General features: G+C 38.3%; 1 protein-coding gene across 1 annotated transcript in view; it reads right to left on the bottom strand.

Annotated features, from left to right (window-relative positions):
- The window catches only part of eipr1 (EARP complex and GARP complex interacting protein 1), an 83,007-nt gene that overhangs the window by 32,922 nt on the left and 26,997 nt on the right, over positions 1–23,088 (bottom strand). Inside the window, exons 5-6 of the mRNA XM_047344694.1 lie at positions 17,763–17,862; positions 2,621–2,757 (exon numbers count right to left, since the gene is read on the bottom strand). Of these exons, the coding sequence (XP_047200650.1) occupies positions 2,621–2,757; positions 17,763–17,862 (237 nt within the window). The remainder of the gene's footprint in view (positions 1–2,620; positions 2,758–17,762; positions 17,863–23,088) is intronic.

Raw genomic sequence — 23,088 nt, 5'->3', positions numbered from 1 at the left:
CTATGCCACGAAGGATTAAGGCAGTTCTGAAGGCAAAAGCGTGCCCAACCCAGTACTAGCAAGGTGTACCTAATAAAGTGGCCAGTGAGTGTTTGTTAACAAATTAAGTTATGGGTAAAAAATTGGAAGGACACAAGGAATCAGTCTTGAACATACTTTCAGAAATATGTTCGATAAAATTAAATCCAACTAAAAAAACTGCAGTGGGTTTGTATTAGCATCTTATGTAATATGATATATATGACACGATCTTATAGATTAGCACAGTTAGCATAGCAAAAGCAGTCTAGTGTTTATTTCCCATTGGATAAGCAGACCCTTACTTTAACTAAGAGAGTTTAAAAAGATTATCAGCATTTCTAAATCTAACATACCTCATGTCAGAAAGGACTGGACTCTTCAAAAGGACAGCAGGGAGCAACTTTGCATCAATAGGGTCAGTGTTCCTGTTAACTGGGAGGCCGGAACAAACAAACAGCAAACATGCCTTTTTTCTCTCTTGCTTTATTTTCATTTAACCATTAATATCCCTTGAGATACAATCATTCTTCTGCTAGGGAAGATGAGCGTCAGCTGTTTCATACATAAGTGCATAAACTAACAACACAAAACTAAAAGAGTCTTTTGTATTTTTTCTATAAGCTTCTTATGCCTTTTGTGTTTCATAATTTTAAACACCTCAGTAATACTAAGAACATCCAAGTATTTTTCTCCTCAGTAACAACTTCTACACTAAAGAAAGTTGTTGTCAGTTTAACATTAAGGGTTAAATATAATCAGTTTTTTTGCTTCTGGAGAGTATTAGCAGCAACCTGGATATCAAAACAACATTTATGGGCACAAGTAAAATGTGTGCACTTTAAAAAGTATTTAAAGAATAGTAGAAATATCTGTACTACCACATTTTTGTTTTTTTTAGGAATTTTGCTTTAAATCAGCCTGATTTATCTAAAATAATGCAGATGCAAAAAGATATAGACACATCTCTGTTTTTAAACAAAAAGGCGTAAAAATGTAATGATTCTAAATGCCTTTTGATGCAGACATAAATAATTCTGCATTTATTTTGGGTGGTTTAAAGCAGTCTCTCATGGCTCATTTTCCACATCTAATCTAAACAAAATGTTTAACAGCTGTAAAAAGGCTTAAAAAATAAAGACGTATTTAAATCATGCAGGTTTAATGTGACGCTAAGAAAAACAATGGTCTAAGGGGGTGAGAGCTAAAACTGAATCAGAGAACTGTAGTAGTGCGTTTCAGTTTCTCTTTATTGCTGCAAACATCAGCCATAAAAACAGTTAAAAGCAATGCACTGTTCTTAAATTGTAATAGATATATTTATCTTCCAAACTCAATAAGTAGTGGTTTTAAATAATCATGATTTCAGTACAGACCAAACTAATCGTGAATATAAATGTTTTCCCATAATCAAGCACCCATATGTTATGTCATATCTTTAAAACCAGGGAAATTTATTATGAAAGAGTAATTTAAATTTCCTAACAATTACTTCTGGATGTGCAATTTTTAAATGTACTCAACTTAAAGGTTGGATTTTTCAACCTTTTTTAATGTGAGATTATGCTAATGCAATGAAAATGTGTTTTTTATTTATGGGCTTTTTACACGCCTTGACCAGTGGTGTCAATAATTGTGAAGGGTACTGTGATGAAGAAAGTGAAATATTATGATAACACCAATACATCTGAAAGCCAGAAAGATAATGTTTTCCCCACACAGCAATAATACTGCAAAACTCTTATTCCAACTGTTTAATGTATTATATTAGCTAAATAATAGATTTGTCTGAGTCTGACATGTATTTATTTGTTAGGAGTCTTTGATAGTTTTACACTTTTGCACATTGTGATTTTACCACACATTCTTTGTTTGAAATTTTTCACTGTTTTCCTTTGGAAGTCTGGACAGACCTGAAGTGACAATCAAAATACTTAGATTGAACTTTAACTAGTTTGTAGCAAAATAAAGTAGTTCTTGAGTTCTCAGTAACTGGTGGCTTAAACTGAAAAAAGTGTCAAACAAAGCATAATGAGGTAGAATTAAACACATTTGCTAGCATAAGCAATACTGATGAATTACAGAGAAAGTTGTTCTAAAACATGTTCAGCATGATGAGTATAATTAAGCACATACTTCTGTGTACAGTGCTGAAACATCTTGTAAAACCATGTAAATACCCACTGAAACCATTAAGCTCTGAGAGTTTAACTTACACGACACTTACATGACTCATTTCTGTCAGATTTAAAAATATCCTGCTCAAACATCCTACTGGCTTTAAGTCAGGTGCAAGCAGACAGAAAACAGGCCTTAACACTGATTGGCAAGGAATTATAATTATTATGTTCTGAGATTTCTACCAACAGGGCCACTAAACCAATGTGATGTTTCATTCGGTAAATGGAGCAAATTCCAAACTTTTAAAAGAAACAGCTGATATAAAGAAATAGCAATAGACCATTTTTTTTAAAATATAGTAACCTGTCTTTTCCTTAAACAATACATAGTTAAAGTATTGGAAATGAAGTAACAGAACCAGATGTATAATGCTTTTTTAGACATTTATATTTTCAGACCAGCCTCTGGAAATGGAGCTTACCTCATAGTGCGAAGATCCCAACCTCGAATGGTTGTGTCATTTGCCGTGGCAAGCTGGCTGCAGTTGTGGTGGGGGCTCCATTTGCCAGAGATGAACTTCAGCTGACCTTTACCTTCAAGGGTGGCAGTGCTGGAAACCTGCACCATACCAGAAGACCTTTATGAACTTGTCAGAGCATACATGAGGGTTTCATTTAAATACTTGTGACAAGTTCAGTAAGAACAGAGCATTCAATCAGAATATTAAACACATGGAGCTTTCTCCGTAGGCCTTACTCAAGATTAAAATATATTCCTGTGGAACAATTTTAGGTTTTACTCATGGAGGCTGTATTTCATTTTTGGTTGGCGGTACTAAAGGCAAAACAATGTCTCTGGTATTAAGGTATATAAAGTTTGTCATTCATTTCCTAAAGTTTAAAATCCTTTAATGAGATGCAAGGGAAAGTTCTGACGAGCCAGGAGTTTTCTCCCTCCTTCACCTGTATCTGATGCGCATTGCTCTTGCCTACAAGAAATCAAAAGTTGCCTGTTTAGAAAGGCACAGCTTGGAAACTAAAAGAGCGACACCCATCTCTGTTATTAAAGCAAAAAAGTACAGTGGGAAGCTAAGGTTTACTGATAAAGCTAAGAGTAATGTAGATTTTTAAAAAATTATATACAAAATCTATTATTTATTGGTTTTATGCATTATTCTAATTTCCTAATTTCCAAATTTGGGTTTTTTAGTATCTGTAACCCATAAACATCAAAAACTACATCAACCTCTGTAAAGCAGTGGATTTCAGGCTAGCGACCAGAGCAGACAGCTTGAGTAATTAACAATCAAAAGTCACTTCATTTGACTCCCAGTCACTCTATAACCTAATAATTATGGTATTTTTACTCACCGCTTTCATATTGTTAGAATCTAAAACCAGCACATTCTTATTTGCCACTTTGGTATTTTGAAAGTTACCAGCAACGAGTGGATTTAATAAAGCACTATTGAAACTTCACGCCCCCACTCGGTAGCAGATTTTCAATCATCTTAATTTATTTTACTGTAAATAGGAACAGGATTCACATAATTATTGCCCTTTTTTCCCAATAAGAAGCAACACCAGCAAATAAGACCCTATGTTGACCAGAAAAGGTTTTACTTGCAAGCACCGAGTAAAAATTTGTTCTGATTTTTTATATTAAAAAGTTGACTTCTTTTTACAAGAAAATACCTTAGTCATTGACCATTGCTTATGTTATGAAATATGCATATTCTTTATCTTTAGTTATCTCTGCACTTATTTAAAACAGAACCTCTCTATTTATTTCATTATGGCTTTTTTATCACTTACATCTTTCACTAATCATAGTTTATTTATAAAGCTGTACAATTTCAATAAGCTTGGTGGGGAATCCTCTTTTATTTTGTACTTCATATTTACACCCTTAATTTAGTATTTGAATTATGCACTTTTAGTAGCATTGGCCTTTTTCCAAAGACCTTCCCTTTGAAAGCTTCCACCCTCCAAGCAGAAAGCTCAACTCAGTTGAACTGGATACTCGAGGACATCCAGCATGTTCTTTTGTGTTTTCTAGGTGGTATTCCTTTTCTTTTTTTCAAGGTGATCCTGTGCGCTCTGGAAAAGGCTCTAACACAGGTTAGCTCATTATTCTTTTTTCCATTCTGTGACTTATATCCAAGTTCAAGTCTCAAAAAAAACACTTTGAAAAGTTTTGCTACCATAATTTTGCTTGAGAGTAGAGATGGTTTTGGTTACAAAGGACACAGAAGGTTTGAGGTTGTTCGCAGTGAAAAAACTGATATTCTTCCTCAAGGTTTAGAAGGGATTTAGTTACCTTTTGACAAACCTCCAGTGGCTTTTAATTGGTCTTTCAGAGAATTAAGATGTGTGGTAGGTGGAGGCTACACTGTAGGAAATTTTAGTTTACCAATAAAGTTTCCTCTAAATTTGTTTAACGTGATTTAATCTGTCTTTTTTGCTTTCCTGGAGGTGATTTACACACAATATCATTCAGTTTGGAAAATATTTGGTGAGCACTGAGAACATTTAAGACACATTAGTGTTGAATGTTGGATCAAAGCTGTGTAGGCTGGTTGAAGATCATTGATATATTGGTATGCCTTTCATTTTACAGAACGTCGCTGGCTGCAAACATTAAGGAATACAGTGAGGCCTGTTTAAACTGGAACATTTAAGGCTTCTCAAACAAGACAACATGATTGTCCCTGGATATTTTTTTTCAGCTATATTTCAAATGAAAACAATGACAATCAATTTATTCAAATCAAAATGCTTCAAGCCCTTTGAGTTATAAAGTAAATGGCTTCATAGGGCGTTCCTTGAAGAATGGAATCCAATTAATGTAGCAGGCTGGCTTTGGATATTATATTTTCCGAAAACCCGTGATGCATCTAACAATTCCAAAAAGCAGGAGCATGCTGCTCCATTTCTCTCTGCTCCCCAACTATCTGCAGTTTTTATCATCCTCTTTCTCCATCTCCTATTTCTCCAGCCCTCCCTACTTCTCTCCCATTTCTGTCTGCTGGAGCAAAGATCATCGATCGGTCCGTCACCACACTGTTCCCTGGTACATTCTCATTATTTCAGCTAGGGAGGACAGAGGGGGGAGACCGTGAGAGGCCCATGGAGAAGCAGCATGAGAAGGGAGAGGAGGGGAATAAAGCAAGAAAGATTAAAGGAAGAAGAATGGACAAGGTAGAGGAGCAGAAAAGAGGAAATAGTAGATATTTGTCAGTTGTTAAGTTGGACTGTGCTGGGTTTCCTAGATTAAAAATTGAAAACTGCATACTTTTCCAGGCTCAGATGTTTTGATTTCTCAGTCAAACATAAAACTTAAATTTACTGAAATTATAGGCAGAATACCCTTCGTTTTAGTGTTTATCTATCTATTTATTTATTTATAAGCCTTGCAAACTGATGTGGAATGCATTTTTTTCCACATGAGGCATTTACGTGAGCTGTCGGCATCGTAAGGCACCCCATATTCCCTGGCGGCACTTTATAAATTACAATTTTGCTCACCAGGCTAGCCCGCAAAATGACGACATGAAAAGTTGGGAGAAATTGCCAGAGTCCTATTTGGGATTTTTTCGAGTATGACTGCAAAAGAGAATAATAAACGAGTAATAAAATAAGTGGAATACTTCTCAAGAGGAAAAGTTGCAAGTACCTTGACAAGGTAGCTTCTCTGAGTAGCTGCCCCAAAAGAGAAGCCACATCACAACCAGGTAGCACCGGGAAAGAAACAACCATAATGTAGAGCTTGCACCATGGACCAAGCCGCTGGCCAGCTAATATACAGAGCATTGCAAGCTGGAGGATGCGTTGGTACATATATGTTTCTTGAGACTGGTACGTCCACATGGCTATGTGATTGAGATTAAGTTTACTTTATATTGCGTAGTATTATATTAGTTAAAATTATTATGTTCACGTGTGTCCTTAGTCTATTTACAGCAGCTAAATAGCTGCAGTATTACACACATTTCACACTTAAGGCTGCACTATTGTGCACTGTTTTGTGGACAGTTCAACAATTATTCATATATTTAAATAAAATATGTATTTATATAAAAAGGTATCTTTTGTTGAGTCTTCATTAACCAATACACACACTACCGGTCAAAAGTTTGAGATACACTTTCTCACTTGGGCCTCTTTATTTTCATGACTATTTACATGAATAAACTATGAATAAACATACATGGAATTATGTAGTCAACAAAAAGTGTGAAATAACTCTAAACATTTTAATATTTTAGATTTTTCAAAACAGCCAGCCTTTGCTCTTATGACTTTTTTCCAAAGAGTTTGAAAGAACTTCCCAGAGGTTCAATGAGAGACTTCCAAAGGTTAATATTTCAGTCATCACAGCAAAGGGTGGCTACTTTAAGGAATCTAAAAAATAAAACATATTTAAAGTTCTTTTGCAATTTTTGGTTTGCTACAGAATTGCATATGTGTTCATTCACAGTTTGATGCCTTCAGTAAGAATCTACATGCAATGTAAATCGTCATAAATATAAAGAAAACCAATTAAATGAGAAAGTGTGTATAAAACCTTTGACCGGTAGTGTACATACAGTCATATTCAATAAATTAAAATATCATTGAAAAGTTAATTTATTTCAGTAACTCAATTCACTAAGTAAAACATTATAAAGACCATTTACACATAGACTGATGTTTTAAAGCCTGTATTTCTGTTAATTATGATAATTTCCGACTTACAGCTAATGAAATCAATACATGTACAGGTCCGTCTCAAAAAATTAGCATATTGTGATAAAGTTCATTATTTTCCATAATGTCATGATGAAAATGTAACATTCATATATTTTAGATTCATTGCACACTAACTGAAATATTTCAGGTCTTTTATTGTCTTAATACGGATGATTTTGGCATACAGCTCATGAAAACCCAAAATTCCTATCTCACAAAATTAGCATATCATTAAAAGGGTCTCTAAACGAGCTATGAACCTAATCATCTGAATCAACGAGTTAACTCTAAACACCTGCAAAAGATTCCTGAGACCTTTAAAACTCCCAGCCTGGTTCATCACTCAAAACCCCAATCATGGGTAAGACTGCCGACCTGATTGCTGTCCAGAAGGCCACTATTGACACCCTCAAGCAAGAGGGTAAGACACAGAAAGAAATTTCTGAACGAATAGGCTGTTCCCAGAGTGCTGTATCAAGGCACCTCAGTGGGAAGTCTGTGGGAAGGAAAAAGTGTGGCAGAAAACGCTGCACAACGAGAAGAGGTGACCGGACCCTGAGGAAGATTGTGGAGAAGGGCCGATTCCAGACCTTGGGGGACCTGCGGAAGCAGTGGACTGAGTCTGGAGTAGAAACATCCAGAGCCACCGTGCACAGGCGTTTGCAGGAAATGGGCTACAGGTGCCGCATTCCCCAGGTCAAGCCACTTTTGAACCAGAAACAGCGGCAGAAGCGCCTGACCTGGGCTACAGAGAAGCAGCACTGGACTGTTGCTCAGTGGTCCAAAGTACTTTTTTCGGATGAAAGCAAATTCTGCATGTCATTCGGAAATCAAGGTGCCAGAGTCTGGAGGAAGACTGGGGAGAAGGAAATGCCAAAATGTCAGAAGTCCAGTGTCAAGTACCCACAGTCAGTGATGGTCTGGGGTGCCGTGTCAGCTGCTGGTGTTGGTCCACTGTGTTTTATCAAGGGCAGGGTCAATGCAGCTAGCTATCAGGAGATTTTGGAGCATTTCATGCTTCCATCTGCTGAAAAGCTTTATGGAGATGAAGATTTCATTTTTCAGCATGACCTGGCACCTGCTCACAGTGCCAAAACCACTGGTAAATGGTTTACTGACCATGGTATCACTGTGCTCAATTGGCCTACCAACTCTCCTGACCTGAACCCCATAGAGAATCTGTGGGATATTGTGAAGAGAACGTTGAGAGACTCAAGACCCAACACTCTGGATGAGCTAAAGGCCGCTATCGAAGCATCCTGGGCCTCCATAAGACCTCAGCAGTGCCACAGGCTGATTGCCTCCATGCCACGCCGCATTGAAGCAGTCATTTCTGCCAAAGGATTCCCGACCAAGTATTGAGTGCATAACTGTACATGATTATTTGAAGGTTGACGTTTTTTGTATTAAAAACACTTTTCTTTTATTGGTCGGATGAAATATGCTAATTTTGTGAGATAGGAATTTTGGGTTTTCATGAGCTGTATGCCAAAATCATCTGTATTAAAACAATAAAAGACCTGAAATATTTCAGTTAGTGTGCAATGAATCTAAAATATATGAATGTTAAATTTTCATCATTACATTATAGAAAATAATGAACTTTATCACAATATGCTAATTTTTTGAGAAGGACCTGTAAGTTTAGAATGTTACATCAGACCAATAAAAAAGTTTTTTAATGTAGAAATGTGAGCTTGAGAAAAAGTATGCTTAATACCTGTTTAAAAGGTAGTTATTTTCAAAAGGTACTCTATTGTAATCTGACAAACCAGTCTCATTATAAAGCATATTCTAATTTACTAAATATGACATAATTTAATAAATATGATACTCTGGCCTTTTTGAATCCTGCACCTTAAAATGAACCCAAGTATGAAACAATAAAAGTAGTACTTAAATGAATAAAGAATAAACTAAAACTAAGCATTATTAAAACAATGATAACTAATAAAAACTAGCAAACCCACTCTAAAAACTAATTAAAACTAACTGAATTATTAAAAAAAATGTCACAATGAAATTAAACTAAACAAAACTATTGGGTGGGGTGGATGGATGGATGGATGGATCCCAGGACTGTGTAGGGACCCTGTAAGTCGAGTGCAGGAATAACATGCTTAATGTATAATCTGCAGTGAAATATTATCCACCCAAAATTTTGGGTGTACATTTGGGACACTAATCAAAGTATGGTACATTTTATTTATTCCAGTGGGTCTGTATAAAAGAAATTGCCACACATTTCAAAAGAAAAAGTAACATGGAGTACTGTTAATAGGTCTGTAAATCCCACTGTCCGACATTAAAAATGTGCTTTCAAACCAAAACTTAATGTTGATTTTAATCCTGAGCTTTTCACAATTACAATACCACCCACTGGTGGCCCGAAAAAAATATCTCTTTTTACTTTAGTTTAAAATATTATTTCTTTCATGTTTATAAAGCCTTCTTTTTAAGAGAGAGCAATAAATGCTGTTTAGCTAATCTAGTAATTACCAATGGGTCCAATTCCAAGGACAAACCAGCTTTAAGTTTGCTTTGAGCAGAAACATCTATAAATATGATTTTAAGGTGTCAAAGGACACATGCAAAGACATATCTAAATGCCATTGCACAATGTAACTTAAAGAAAGACAGGGTCTGTATCCTGCAGAGAAGTAGGAGCTTTCTACATCTCCTTGGAGACCAGGATTTTCCTAAAAAATCAGTGACAAAACTTCTGCAGAAATCTTGCTTCATTAATGGTTCAACAGGAAAGCTGGATCTTCGTGCATCCCAGCTTCCCAGCTTTATTAGTGCGCTAACCAAATTAGGGGCCCTAACAAGGCAGTACACACAACACTAGGGGACGCATTCATTTAGGAGGCAAGCAGCTCTAATGCAGAGCTTTCTATCAAATCACCATGCAGTCATGTTTTCTTCACACTCCGACAGTTTAGTGTGTGCGCATTAGTTTGTATGAGAGCAGATGTGAGGGACAAGGTGTGTAGGTGTCTTCAATTCCACTAGCATTATCTAACTGATCAGCGCTGCAAACACACATGTGCACAGAAACAATGCACACTGGCATGCCTAAACCCACAATCCTCTCTTATAAATGCATACACACACCCACATCCAACTCACAGAACCACTAATCCAGGCTAGGCCCAAGAGAGAGAGAGAGAAAGAGAGGCGCGCGCGCACACACACACACGTCCATGCTGCGCTGGACATGACTAGAGATGAACACATCACCCTCTGACAGACTGAAGAGGAGAGGAGAGTGGGATGAAAAAGGAAGCAAGGAGGGAGGGAGGTAAGAAGATTAGCATTCTCATCAGCAGTGGAGGAATTCGTCTTGGCTGCCTAGCTCTCCCTCCTTTTTACACTCCCCTTCTCATCAAGGGCGCACTCTTTCCTTATCCCAGCTCAGTCTTCCTCCCTCCTTATTTTTATTTTTGCAATCAGTAAGATCCTTTACAGACACCTTTTTCCTCCTTCCCTTTCATCATATTTCTTCCATGCACATTCAAGCCCATGAATCCCCATTTACCTCAAAGCAGGAATAGTAATTGTTCTATTCAGTGTCTGTTTCACAGACGTGGATCACCTCCATAGGTTTAAATGCTGCATTTACATCCACAGTGCTTTGCATATTATTACTAAATCTTCACATTTTGTCACCTTAGAGCCACATTGTTTGATGTAGTTTACGGGATTTCATGTACCAGAACAACTCAAAATCACTAATAATTGTAGGATAGAGGGAAAAATCATACATGATTTCCCCTGAAAAGTGCAGTGTGCCTTTGCGTTCATCTCCCCCGAGTCAGTTCTATGTTTAAACACCTTTTGTTGCAATTACATCTACAAGTAATTTGGGATATGCCTCCACCAGCTGTGCACATTCAGACTGAAGGATTTGCCCATTTTCCTTTGCAAGGATGGAGTGTCAGATAGAGTTCAGTGAGTGTCTGTCAATTTTTGATATCAGTTATCCATTGGATTTCGTTCTGGACTTTGACTAGGCCATCCTAACACATGAATATAAGATGAGCCAAGTAACTTCTATTGTAGCTCTGGCTGTATGTTTAGGGTTGTTGTTTTCTGGAAAAACAAAAACTAGTTTTCTGCCATGCATGTTGTGTATTTAGCTCAATCTATGTTCCCATCAACTCCTACCAGCTTCCCTGTCCCTTTTGAGCATGGTGATGGGGTGTTTAGGTTGATGTGCAGTGTTAAGTTTTCTTTCCCATATCTCATTTTGCTTATATGCAAAAAAAATAAAATTCTGGTCTACTCTTGATTAGACTTTGTTGTTCCACATGCTTGCTATGACCTCTACATGGCTCCTGACCAAGTGGAAAAGACTTCTAATGGCTTTCTTTCAACTGCCTTTTTATTCATATTTGTGTAGTGCATAACTTACAGTTGGCCTGTCAACAGTTTCTCCCAGCTGAGCCATGGACATTTGCACCACATCAATACTTACCATGAACCCCTTGCTCCTCTGTTTAATGTGCTCCTTGTCCAGCCTGTCAATTTAGGTGGATGGTCAAGTCTTGGTAGATTTATGAAAGATGGATTGAACAGTGCTCTGCAAGATGTCAACATGACCTGTTTGGTGTGCTTCTTTGTCTTCATGATGTTGTTTGTTTGCTGTACTAAGATGAAATTACACACAGACAGACTCCATTTACTAATTAGGTGTCTTTTGAAGGCAATTGGCTGCACTAAATTTCTCTTAATGGTATCTGAGTAAAGGAGTTTAAAGACAACTGCAATCCACAATTTTCAGATTTTTATTTGAAAAAAAGAAAAGCCCATATCACTTTCTTTCCACTTTAAAATTATGAACTTATAAACTATTTTAGTATCAAGGGAAAGAAAACAAATAAAACCTTTATAAAGGGTTAAAATCAAGAGGCTTGTAATATTTATTCAGAAGTTCTAAATGTATTAATTTTGTCATCTTTTGTCAGTTCAAAACCCACCCAAATTCAAGATTTTTGAAAAGGTAGTAACATCCCATTTAAAGAGCAATTGCAACAATTTTTTTTATAAATTAAACAGATCAGGTGTTTTGTTCTCCCCCTGGATCCATCATCCTTCTTTGCACCCATTTCAGGAAACAGATGTGCCAAGTCATTTTTTTCGCCAGCCATCAGCAATGAGATTTAGGAAGCCGAGCTGCAAATTAAACTGATTTAGGAACTCGTTCTGTCCATCTGCTTTCAGCATATTAAATATTGACAAATGAGGTTAGTGACTGAGTAACTGTTCGTCCCTGGGGAATTTTAGCATGGTGGTGCTTGTTGATGTTGTTTTAAATGCTCCGAATGTTGCTGTGGCTTTTCCTTAGGAGAACATAAAATACATTCAATTACAATCTAGTTATCCTTTTCTTTTTGGAACTTGTTAAATTGATCACAGCCTGGGAGGCACCACAGAGCCATGTCATTATACCACCCTGAATATACAGTTTGAAAATTCATCTAGTGGCTATTAATACTGGGTACTGTTTGTTTCAACCCAGCCATTGAGGAGGAGTGGACCAACATTCCACAGGCCGTAATCAACAACCTGATCAACTCTATCCGAATGAGATGTGTTGCACTGTGTGAGGTAAATGGTGGTCACACCAGATACTGACTGGTTTTGAGACCCCCCAATGAAGCAAAACAGCACATTTCAGAGTGGCCTTTTCTTGTGGCCAGCCTAAGGCACACCTGTGCAATAATCATGCTGTCTAATCAGCATCTTGATATGCCACACCTGCGAGGTGGGATGGATTGTCTTGGCAAAGGAGAAGTGCTCACTATCACAGATTTAGACAGATTTGTGAACAATATTTCAGAGAAATGGTTATTTTGTGTATGTAGAACATGTTTCACATCTTTAAGTGCAGCTCATAAAAAATGGGAGCAAAAACTAAAGTGTTGCGTTTATATTTTTGTTCAGTGTTCTAGGAGATATCTACTGGCTGCCCACCTAAACTGACTGGCAGGGCAAGGAGAGCATCAATCAGAGAAGCAGCTAAGAGACCAAGGGTAACTCTGGAGGGATCTGCAGAGATCCAAGGCTCAGGCGGGAGAATCTGTCGACAGGAAAACTATAAGTTTTGCAGACTACAAATTTTGTCTTTATAGGAAAGTGATAAGGGGTAACACATTATAGCAGGACAATAACAAACCAAACAGCAAGAGCTACAATGGAACAGTCTAGAGCAAGGCATGCTCATGTCATAGTTGACTAAGTCAAAGTCCAAACATAAATCAATTTGAGAATTTGAGGAAACTCTCTCGATGCAACCTGATGGAGCTTGAGCTATTTTGCAAAACATAAGACGGTGGAGATATTATACAAAAGAGATTCAGCTGTAATTGTAGCAAAAGGTGGTTCTTCAAAAGACTGACTTTAGGGGGGACTGAATACAAATGTACATCCCACTTTTTCAGATTTTAAATTGTAAAAGCTTTTTAAAAAACAACAATCACTTTCCTTCCACTTCACAGTTATACACTAGTTTGTGTTGCTCTAGCACCTAAAGGGCAGAACATAGTCGGGAATACTGTGAGCAGCGCGGACTCTCAACGCAATGTCAGCAGACGTTTGAGGTTTCATAGTAGAGCGTTTCCTATATTTCTGGTGACAAATTCCTAAATTTCCCACACTTTCTTCCATGGCGTCATCGGATGGGGAGGCAGAGCTAAATTGATGTGTAATTTTGGAAAAACTAGGGAGGAAGGAAGGGAATACACCTGCGGTGATGCGGCGCGTACTCGCGACTGGTTGCTCGCAGCGGTGTGTCACATATAAAACAAATTGATGGGAAGTATTTTTCCCACCGAGCAGTTTATTGTGTGACACCGCACACGCAGTCATAAAAACTGAGCTTTGCGCGGACATGTCCAGTGTTATTGTGACACGTAATGTGTTATTTTTGGCTACAATAATGAGTCGTATCTCATGACGACAGATGTTTTACAGGCACCAAAGAAACCTTTTAAAGGCACAGAACATTTTAAGTTGTGCTATGTTCATTTGTTTGATCCCAAACTTACCAGACCTTTTAATGACGCTGTTCTTTCCTTTCTGTTTATTACAAAGACATTTGACAAGTTAAGACACTCTAGAATATTGAAGGAGGACTTGTATTTACAGGCCAACACTAGAGGACGATAGTGAGCTACATGATTAGACAAGCAGACGACAGGTTTCCTCGTATTAAAGACATGTCAAGTTAACCAGAATTATGTAATTTGTTGATTGTGTTGCTGGAACACATTACTTTATTTAAAATCATGGAAGATGCTTGCACAGATGTCTAATTGTTTATAACAGACACAATGATGGTTAAGAAGGAAATATAAGGGAAATAAATTGTGAAACATTTCTCACTGGGATGCTTATTCATCTAATTAATTTTCTAAGATATGTTGAAAATGGAAATAAACATTGTCAGTTTGGAGCCTAATAACATTTCAAATAATAATATATAATTAAATGATATGTTTTATTAGTGACAACAGCAGTTCATTGTTCATATCAGCTAGTGTTAATGTTAAGAATTACCACCACTGGAATCAATGTAAACACAAATTATTCTATTTGGATTCCAGTTTGTTTTGAAAAGTGAATATTCTTTTTTCTAATATGTATCTGTTATAAAACCCAGAGTGTTTACTGTGCAGATTTTTTTAACTAAACACATTTAAGAAAAGGTTAAAAAAAATATGTTTTTTAAGTTTGGAACACAAATCAAAGTAGAACAGGAGATGTAAAAAAACAAGCTTTTCTTTCTGTATTTTTTTATAGTGAAATGACCCAAAACTCAACATAAATAGCCCTGACAAATATTCTGACAGAGTGAGAGGTCATGGCCTTCCATTTATCTGAACTCCAACAGACTTTCAGACTGACTTGTACTTGTGTGTGAGCTGGCTGCCCTAATGACCACTAATGAGTCATGCACTTCATATTTCTCATCACATCTGGCTTCTAATGGATCAGCACACACTCACACACACACACACACACACACACACACACACACACACACACACACACACACACACATGAAAGCCGGCTGACACATCACAACTCGATTACATCTTCCCCAAATGCATTCGCACATGACACACGCCATTATTTTGTGGCTTTGAATACACATAATGGCCCTTCTAAGTGCAAAGCTGGCAAGTTGGAGAAGGTAAATTTACAGCGAAAAGCCTCTTCACCTTGCATTACAAAGGATACAACCACAGGCAAATTGACCACAAGTATTTACACTCAATTTAGTTACATGTTTTTTTCTGTGTATTAGGGTCATTATTGTGTATTTCTGCTAGCTAGACAGGCAGTGTTGAGGAATATTTGGGGTTTGTCCCTCTCTTATTTCAGTCTCATAATGATTTTATAGAAGACTTTCTAAAAGCACTCAATAGCCCCTTTTCCATTGCTTGTGGAAAGCCTTGGGGTTTTGAAACTCCAGGGTTTTTGATAAAAACTTAGCTGGATAATTTCACTTTACCAGGACCTTACTTTCACACGTAAAATGTCCTTCTCTTAGGTAGGTCTTTCCATTTTTCCCCGGTATTGTTTAAGGGAGGGGTTGTTTGCAGCAAGGTGTGGCATCACCAGGTGCAGTACTGACAAAGGTGAACGTTTTTATACCAATAATTTGTCACAAAAAATTGTTTTAAGATGTTTTTACTTACAAAATTAGCCCTCAAAACTTTGTGCAGTCAGTTCATCAAGAATAAGCCTACTTTTAAATGTTTTCGAACCAGCGGAGCTCCATTTACATGCCGGTCTGGCTGCTAGGATAAGCTAAGCTAACCGGGTGGTTAGAGTGGGATTCCCATGTAAACACACCCTGATCTCAGCCCGGCACTCTGTCATTTTCTGCTACTTTCAGCTGAAAGTGAATATACAGCTTTTAGTAGGGATGTGATGAATAACACAAGTACCAGAATATAAAAGGTTATATTTTTTGCCAGAAATCTTTGACATTTTTCTTGTACATAAAAAAAAATATACATGTACATAAAAAAAAATATACATTTACCTAAACCTGGCTTTTCATGTAGACCTTACATGGAGTGTCAAATCGTTATTATTTTCCATTATTCATGGTTTTATGCAGACAGCTCTGCAGAAGGAGACACCACAGTTCCAGGTTCGGATGCAGTTTCCCAAAAGCTCCCAGTAGTCCTCCTCACCGTCATGTCCTGTTTCTACACCACTGTCTACGCATGTTCGTCTTTATATAAATATTTGCTTATGATTACAGTCAATGTATCAATTCCCTGTACTTCCTGTACTGTTTGTGCTGTAGATATCTGATATGAGTTTATCTGATTATTATAATAGTAAAAGAAAAATAAGTTAATTTATCAGTGTTTAGTAGTTATTGTAAATAAATCATGCAGCTATTAAGTAACAACAATGGCCAGATGCAGGTTGGTAAAAATTAAATGTGAAATAAGGATCTAAACGTTTCCTGCTTATGGATGCAGTGCAACTTAAGGAATAATGGTTGGAATTAATTGACTGTATAAATCTGAAGCTTCTCGTCATCTGCATTTGTCATTTGAAACAAAAAATAATGTATTAGCTAAGAGTCTTTTAAAAGGGAGTCAAAGAGTAATGCCAGTCAATGGACTGAAAGTGTACTGCAGTTTTTTTCCATAACTTTTCCCACACGCCATTTACATAAATGGTCTGTGGCCTCTCTTGAAAAAAAGGGCAAAAGTAAACAAAATTTGATCAGTCCTATAATAACATATTTAACTAAGCAAAAATAAGAATTACACAGTATATTAATGAAAGGCATGCAGCCAGAGATACAATGGAATTTTTTTCAATGCATTTTCATGTGTTAGAATGGCCCAGTCAAAGTCCAGACCTAAATTAAAATTTATATTCACAGATACTCTCCTTCCAACCTGACTGAGCTGCAGCTATTTTGCAAAGATGGGAGAAACATATTAGTCTCTAGATACGTTAGGCAGGTACACATCCAAAATGGCTTGCAGTTTTTATTGCAGTAAAAAGCAGTTAAACAAAACATTGCTTCAACATGGCTGAATAAAAATTATCCACAGTTTTGAAAATGATGTATAATTTCCCTCCAATTCACAATTATGTGACACTCAGTAAAAATCTCAATAACATACATTGAAGTTTCTGGCTGTAATGTGGAAAAATGTGGAAAAGGATAACCGGTATTATCACTTTTGCAGGGTCAGGTGAAGTCCTAACTAATGAAACTGAAGGTGACTTAAGGATTTACTGGTGCTGGTTGAGTTTCCCTGCAGTCCACGTTGGCTTCTGGTTCATTTATATCAGTTCTATTCTTGAATGGTCTTTTATTATCATACAAATTGAATTATTTTACTTCCCATAGATTTTAAACAGCATAAGTACAGTTGTGCACCGAGAGATGAAGTTTATAACTTGTTTTGTTGAAGTCACATGACAAGGTCCTGCTCACAACCATGTCTTAAGAGGACAGTCATTTCGGCTGCACAGTATAATTTTACCAAATTATATGTGACAGAGTTCAAAAGGAAATATTTCTAATAAAATTATCACAAGGGCTGTTTCTTAAGGTTTTAAATGAAAAAACAAAAACAAAGCAGAAATGGACTGATTTCTCAGTTATTACACAAGACTGTTTCTGTCAATGTGGGCCAGAAGTGGGGACTTAGATCAATGCAGAAGCTTTATATGAACCTATCTATATAGTATAAGCAGCTATTTTGTCAGAGAAATTATGTGTCCGATTAAACCAAAAAAAGGAACTTGGTTCAGAAATAATAAGCCAGCTATTGTGTGATATTGTGTGTGTGTGTGTGTGTGTGTTTGAGAGAATGTTATTTAAAATTAGTGTGCATTTCATACCATAGCTTGTGTGGAGCTCTCCTGCAGGTCCCAGAGCAGCGCATGGTTATCAGCCAATGAAATCACTCGCTTGCCGTCCCCCATGGGCTCCCACAACACGCTGTAGATGCAAAAGGACACACATGCAGTTTATAAACATCCAGAAGACCTGATTCATGGCAAATAAGAGCACAGAGTTTGGTCAGATTTACATGAAATCCACACAGTGTAACAGAAGAATGGGATCTACTACACTATGCCTATATAGCCTAGTATGCACACAGCGGCTTACTGCATGCACATTATATGCATTATTACTAGCACTTCATAAATTTCTAAATTACACAACTATCAATAAAACCTTTTAAATGAACTGTAAATAGACTGCATTTAATGAACACTTGAAATTGGAGGTCAAGTGCTCTATCACCTGCAACAGCAACTAATAAAAATATAATAACAATCAGATCTAAGTTACGTTTCAGAACTCGAAAACAACACTTTAAAATCCCATTCAAAACGCTTTATTTGTTCACAGACGATGAAAAAAAGCAAAATGCCTAAAAGAATGAAAAATATGGACAACACTAGATAAAAAAGGAATAAACAAATAATATCCTACATTAAAAAAGGGAGTAATATGTTATGAACATGGTAAATTATGCAGGACTGGTTGTTTTTTTAAGTTGATAGAACAAAATTATGATTATTACAAAGTGTCAACTGGACATAAATGAACAATTTACAGAACATTTCCAAAATGGTCATACTGCTCTATTTAAATTATATCTATATCTGGCTGCACGGTGGCGCAGTTGGTAGCACTGTTGCCTTGCAGCAAGAAGGTCCTGGGTTCAATTCCCGACCAGGGGTCTTTCTGCATGGAGTTTGCATGTTCTCCCTGTGCATGCATGGGTTCTCACCGGGTACTCCGGCTTCCTCCCACAGTCCAAAGACATGCCTGTTAGGTTAATTGGTCACTCTAAATTGCCCTTAGGTGTATGAGTGTGCGTGGTTGTTTGTGTGTTGCCCTGTGATGGACTGGCGACCTGTCCAGGGTGTACCCCGCCTCTCGCCCATAGACTGCTGGAGATAGGCACCAGCTCCCCCGCGACCCACTATGGAATAAGCGGTAGAAAATGACTGACTGAAACCTAGGAGAATACAGTGCCCTGTACAGGTCCTTCTCAAAATATTAGCATATTGTGATAAAGTTCATTATTTTCCATAATGTCATGATGAAAATTTAACATTCATATATTTTAGATTCATTGCACACTAACTGAAATATTTCAGATCTTTTATTGTCTTAATACGGATGATTTTGGCATACAGCTCATGAAAACCCAAAATTCCTATCTCACAAAATTAGCATATTTCATCCGACCAATAAAAGAAAAGTGTTTTTAATACAAAAAACGTCAACCTTCAAATAATCATGTACAGTTATGCACTCAATACTTGGTCGGGAATCCTTTGGCAGAAATGACTGCTTCAATGCGGCGTGGCATGGAGGCAATCAGCCTGTGGCACTGCTGAGGTCTTATGGAGGCCCAGGATGCTTCGATAGCGGCCTTTAGCTCATCCAGAGTGTTGGGTCTTGAGTCTCTCAACGTTCTCTTCACAATATCCCACAGATTCTCTATGGGGTTCAGGTCAGGAGAGTTGGCAGGCCAATTGAGCACAGTGATACCATGGTCAGTAAACCATTTACCAATGGTTTTGGCACTGTGAGCAGGTGCCAGGTCGTGCTGAAAAGTGAAATCTTCATCTCCATAAAGCTTTTCAGCAGATGGAAGCATGAAGTGCTCCAAAATCTCCTGATAGCTAGCTGCATTGACCCTGCCCTTGATAAAACACAGTGGACCAACACCAGCAGCTGACACCGCACCCCGGAACATCACTGACTGTGGGTACTTGACACTGGACTTCTGGCATTTTGGCATTTCCTTCTCCCCAGTCTTCCTCCAGACTCTGGCACCTTGATTTCTGAATGACATGCAGAATTTGCTTTCATCTGAAAAAAGTACTTTGGACCACTGAGCAACAGTCCAGTGCTGCTTCTCTGTAGCCCAGGTCTGGGGAATGCGGCATCTGTAGCCCATTTCCTGCACACGCCTGTGCACGGTGGCTCTGGATGTTTCTACTCCAGACTCAGTCCACTGCTTCCGCAGGTCCCCCAAGGTCTGGAATCGGCCATTCTCCACAATCTTCCTCAGGGTCCGGTCACCTCTTCTCGTTGTGCAGCGTTTTCTGCCACACTTTTTCCTTCCCACAGACTTCCCACTGAGGTGCCTTGATACAGCAATCTGGGAACAGCCTATTTGTACAGAAATTTCTTTCTGTGTCTTACCCTCTTGCTTGAGGGTGTCAATAGTGGCCTTCTGGACAGCAGTCAGGTCGGCAGTCTTACCCATGATTGGGGTTTTGAGTGATGAACCAGGCTGGGAGTTTTAAAGGCCCCAGGAATCTTTTGCAGGTGTTTAGAGTTAACTCGTTGATTCAGATGATTAGGTTCATAGCTCGTTTAGAGACCCTTTTAATGATATGCTAATTTTGTGAGATAGGAATTTTGGGTTTTCATGAGCTGTATGCCAAAATCATCCGTATTAAGACAATAAAAGACCTGAAATATGTCAGTTAGTGTGCAATGAATCTAAAATATATGAATGTTAAATTTTCATCATGACATTATGGAAAATAATGAACTTTATCACAATATGCTAATATTTTGAGAAGGACCAGGAGGAACCCAGGGCCAACCGCCCCACCATATGGTCTCACAAGGGGTCTGAGGATCTCATCTCGGTCCCTAATGGCAGTCAGGCTACCTCTAGCTAGCACATTGAGGGCCGTGTGGCCCTCCAAAGAAATGCCACCCCACACCATTACTGACCCACTGCCAAACTGGTCATGCTGAAGGATGTTGCAGGCAGCAGATCGCTCTCCACGGTGTCTCCAGACTCCGTCACATCTGTCACATGTGCTCAGTGTGAACCTGCTTTCATCTGTGAAGACCACAGGGCGCCCCTGGTGAATTTGCCAATCCTGGTGTTCTCTGGCAAATGCCAAGCGTCCTGCACGGTGTTGGGCTCTGAACACAACCCCCATTTGTGGACGTCGGGCCCTCATACCATCCTCATGGAGTCGGTTTCTAACCGTTTGTGCAGATACATGCACATTTGTGGCATGCTGGAGGTCATTTTGCAGGGTTCTGGCAGTGCTCCTCCTGTTCCTCCTTGCACAAAGGTGGAGGTAGCGGTCCTGCTGCTGGGTTGTTGCCCTCCTACGGCCTCCTCCACGTCTCCTGGTGTACTGGCCTGTCTCCTGGTAGCGCCTCCAGGCTCTGGACACTACGTTGACAGACACAGCAAACCTTCTTGCCACAGCTCGCATCGATGTGCCATCCTGGATGAGCTGCACTACCTGAGCCACTTGTGTGGGTTGTAGAGTCTGTCTCATGCTACCACGAGTGTGAAAGCACCACCATTCAACATTGAAAATTGACCAAAACATCAGCCAGAAAGCATAGGTACTGAGAAATGGTCTGTGGTCCCCACCTGCAGAACCACTCCTTTATTGAGTGTCTTGCTAATCGCCAAAGATTTCTCCCTGTTGTCTATTCCATTTGCACAACATCATGTGAAATTGATTGTCAATCAGTGTTGCTTCCTAAGTGGACAGTTTGATTTCACAGAACTTTGATTTACTTGGAGTTATATTGTGTTGTTTAAATGTTCCCTTTATTTTTTTGAGCAGTGCATATTGGATTGATCTGGGGGTCAAACCGGGATAAGAACCAAAATAAATGAAAATGTAATGCAAAATGTTTTAGTAATAATATACAACTAAAATTAATCACACCTGAGATTAGACCATTGTATGGCCATTTATCTCCATAGTTCATGAATCTACTTAATAACAAAGAATAAAGTGATACACTTTGGTTTTATTTTTGGGTACAAAACGGTTCCAAACATGAAATGGAAATAGGAAGGGATAAAAGGGCAGGGCATAGGAATAAAGTGGGGGTAAGAGTAGGAATACATGAAAGGTTGAACTGGCCCAGAGCCTTTAATGAGAGACAAGTTTATTTTACCCAGACCAAAAGTATAATCCAGATGAGATTCATGTAGTTGTCTGTTGTACATCTCACCTGCCTCCGTCTTTACTGATTACAAAGTAGGAGAAGAAAATTCATTGCCAATAAAAGTGACTATGTTGTCTAAATGAGCTGTGTGTGGTTAGAACAGAATACTTATTGGCAAATTCTGCAGCCCAATTCGGTCAATCTAGCTCCACTAGAGTGGGACACATGGTTGCTTCACCGTAGCTAAAATAACAACTTTTACTGCATACTTTACTTTGATCGCTCCCTGCATACAACCGTCTGCAGAGTATTGATTCTTTATTGCATGCCTCGTGGAGCTGCGAGTCCTCACTGTGCTCTACTTAAAGCATATATTATGAGTACAGGGCCACTTGCTGTGTTTTTCATTGCTCCCTTGTTGGGAACTCTGTACTTTTCTTCATCTCTCTTAGTTCAGATAGCTAAATCAAGACAGAAGCAGTAACAAGAGAGAAGAAACCAACAGAGAAAGCAACTCTTTTAACTCCAAGTCGTGCCATATGCCAGTGATGTCAGAGACCTTCAAACGAGCCAAATATAACTTTGGTCATGAAAAAACCTTCTTTTTCGGTTTTGATTTTATCCTGATTAAATGAAGTGTAAATTTGGATTACTTGTAGGTTTGGTCGTCTAATTCTGCCACAGTTTTATTTATTTAGCGAGTTTATCAATTAGACACTCCATTTTCTTAAACTCATTTGTCAACCTTAAGAAGCCACAACAATGAGAGAGGGCGAGAGTGTTTGAGAGAGATAAAACAAATGAACAAGTTAGAATTTGCTGTTGGACTGAATCCAAGTTTCAAATATACATAGCGCCATTAGAGGAGGCGAAGCAGAGCAATGGAGGGATTGGGAGAAGTAGAGGAGGGGCAAAGGAGCTGTGTTTATTAGGGCTGTAAATCCAAGGCTGCTGAGGGATGGTTTTTACTGCCCTCCTGAGGAGCAAACAGTCATGGACCCTGGATGCAAAAACAGATGTAAACACACCCAGCAAGCAAACCTATTCTCTTTTGGGGCTGCATCACATTTACTTCAATTCATTTTCAGAAGACAAAGGAATATTTACAGCAATACTCCTCTTCAAGATCAACCCCAAAGACATTTTATTACCAAAAAGCAGCAGTCAAGATTAGTTAAAAAACTGGATTTAAAGAGCCAGAACTCAATCTGCTGCAAACACACAGGCTCAAATCTCTCAAAGTCAGAGGAGGGGTTT

Source organism: Girardinichthys multiradiatus, chromosome 19 (assembly GCF_021462225.1).
Source record: "Girardinichthys multiradiatus isolate DD_20200921_A chromosome 19, DD_fGirMul_XY1, whole genome shotgun sequence".
NCBI lineage: Eukaryota > Metazoa > Chordata > Actinopteri > Cyprinodontiformes > Goodeidae > Girardinichthys > Girardinichthys multiradiatus.
This window is presented reverse-complemented; position numbering and strand designations above follow the sequence as displayed.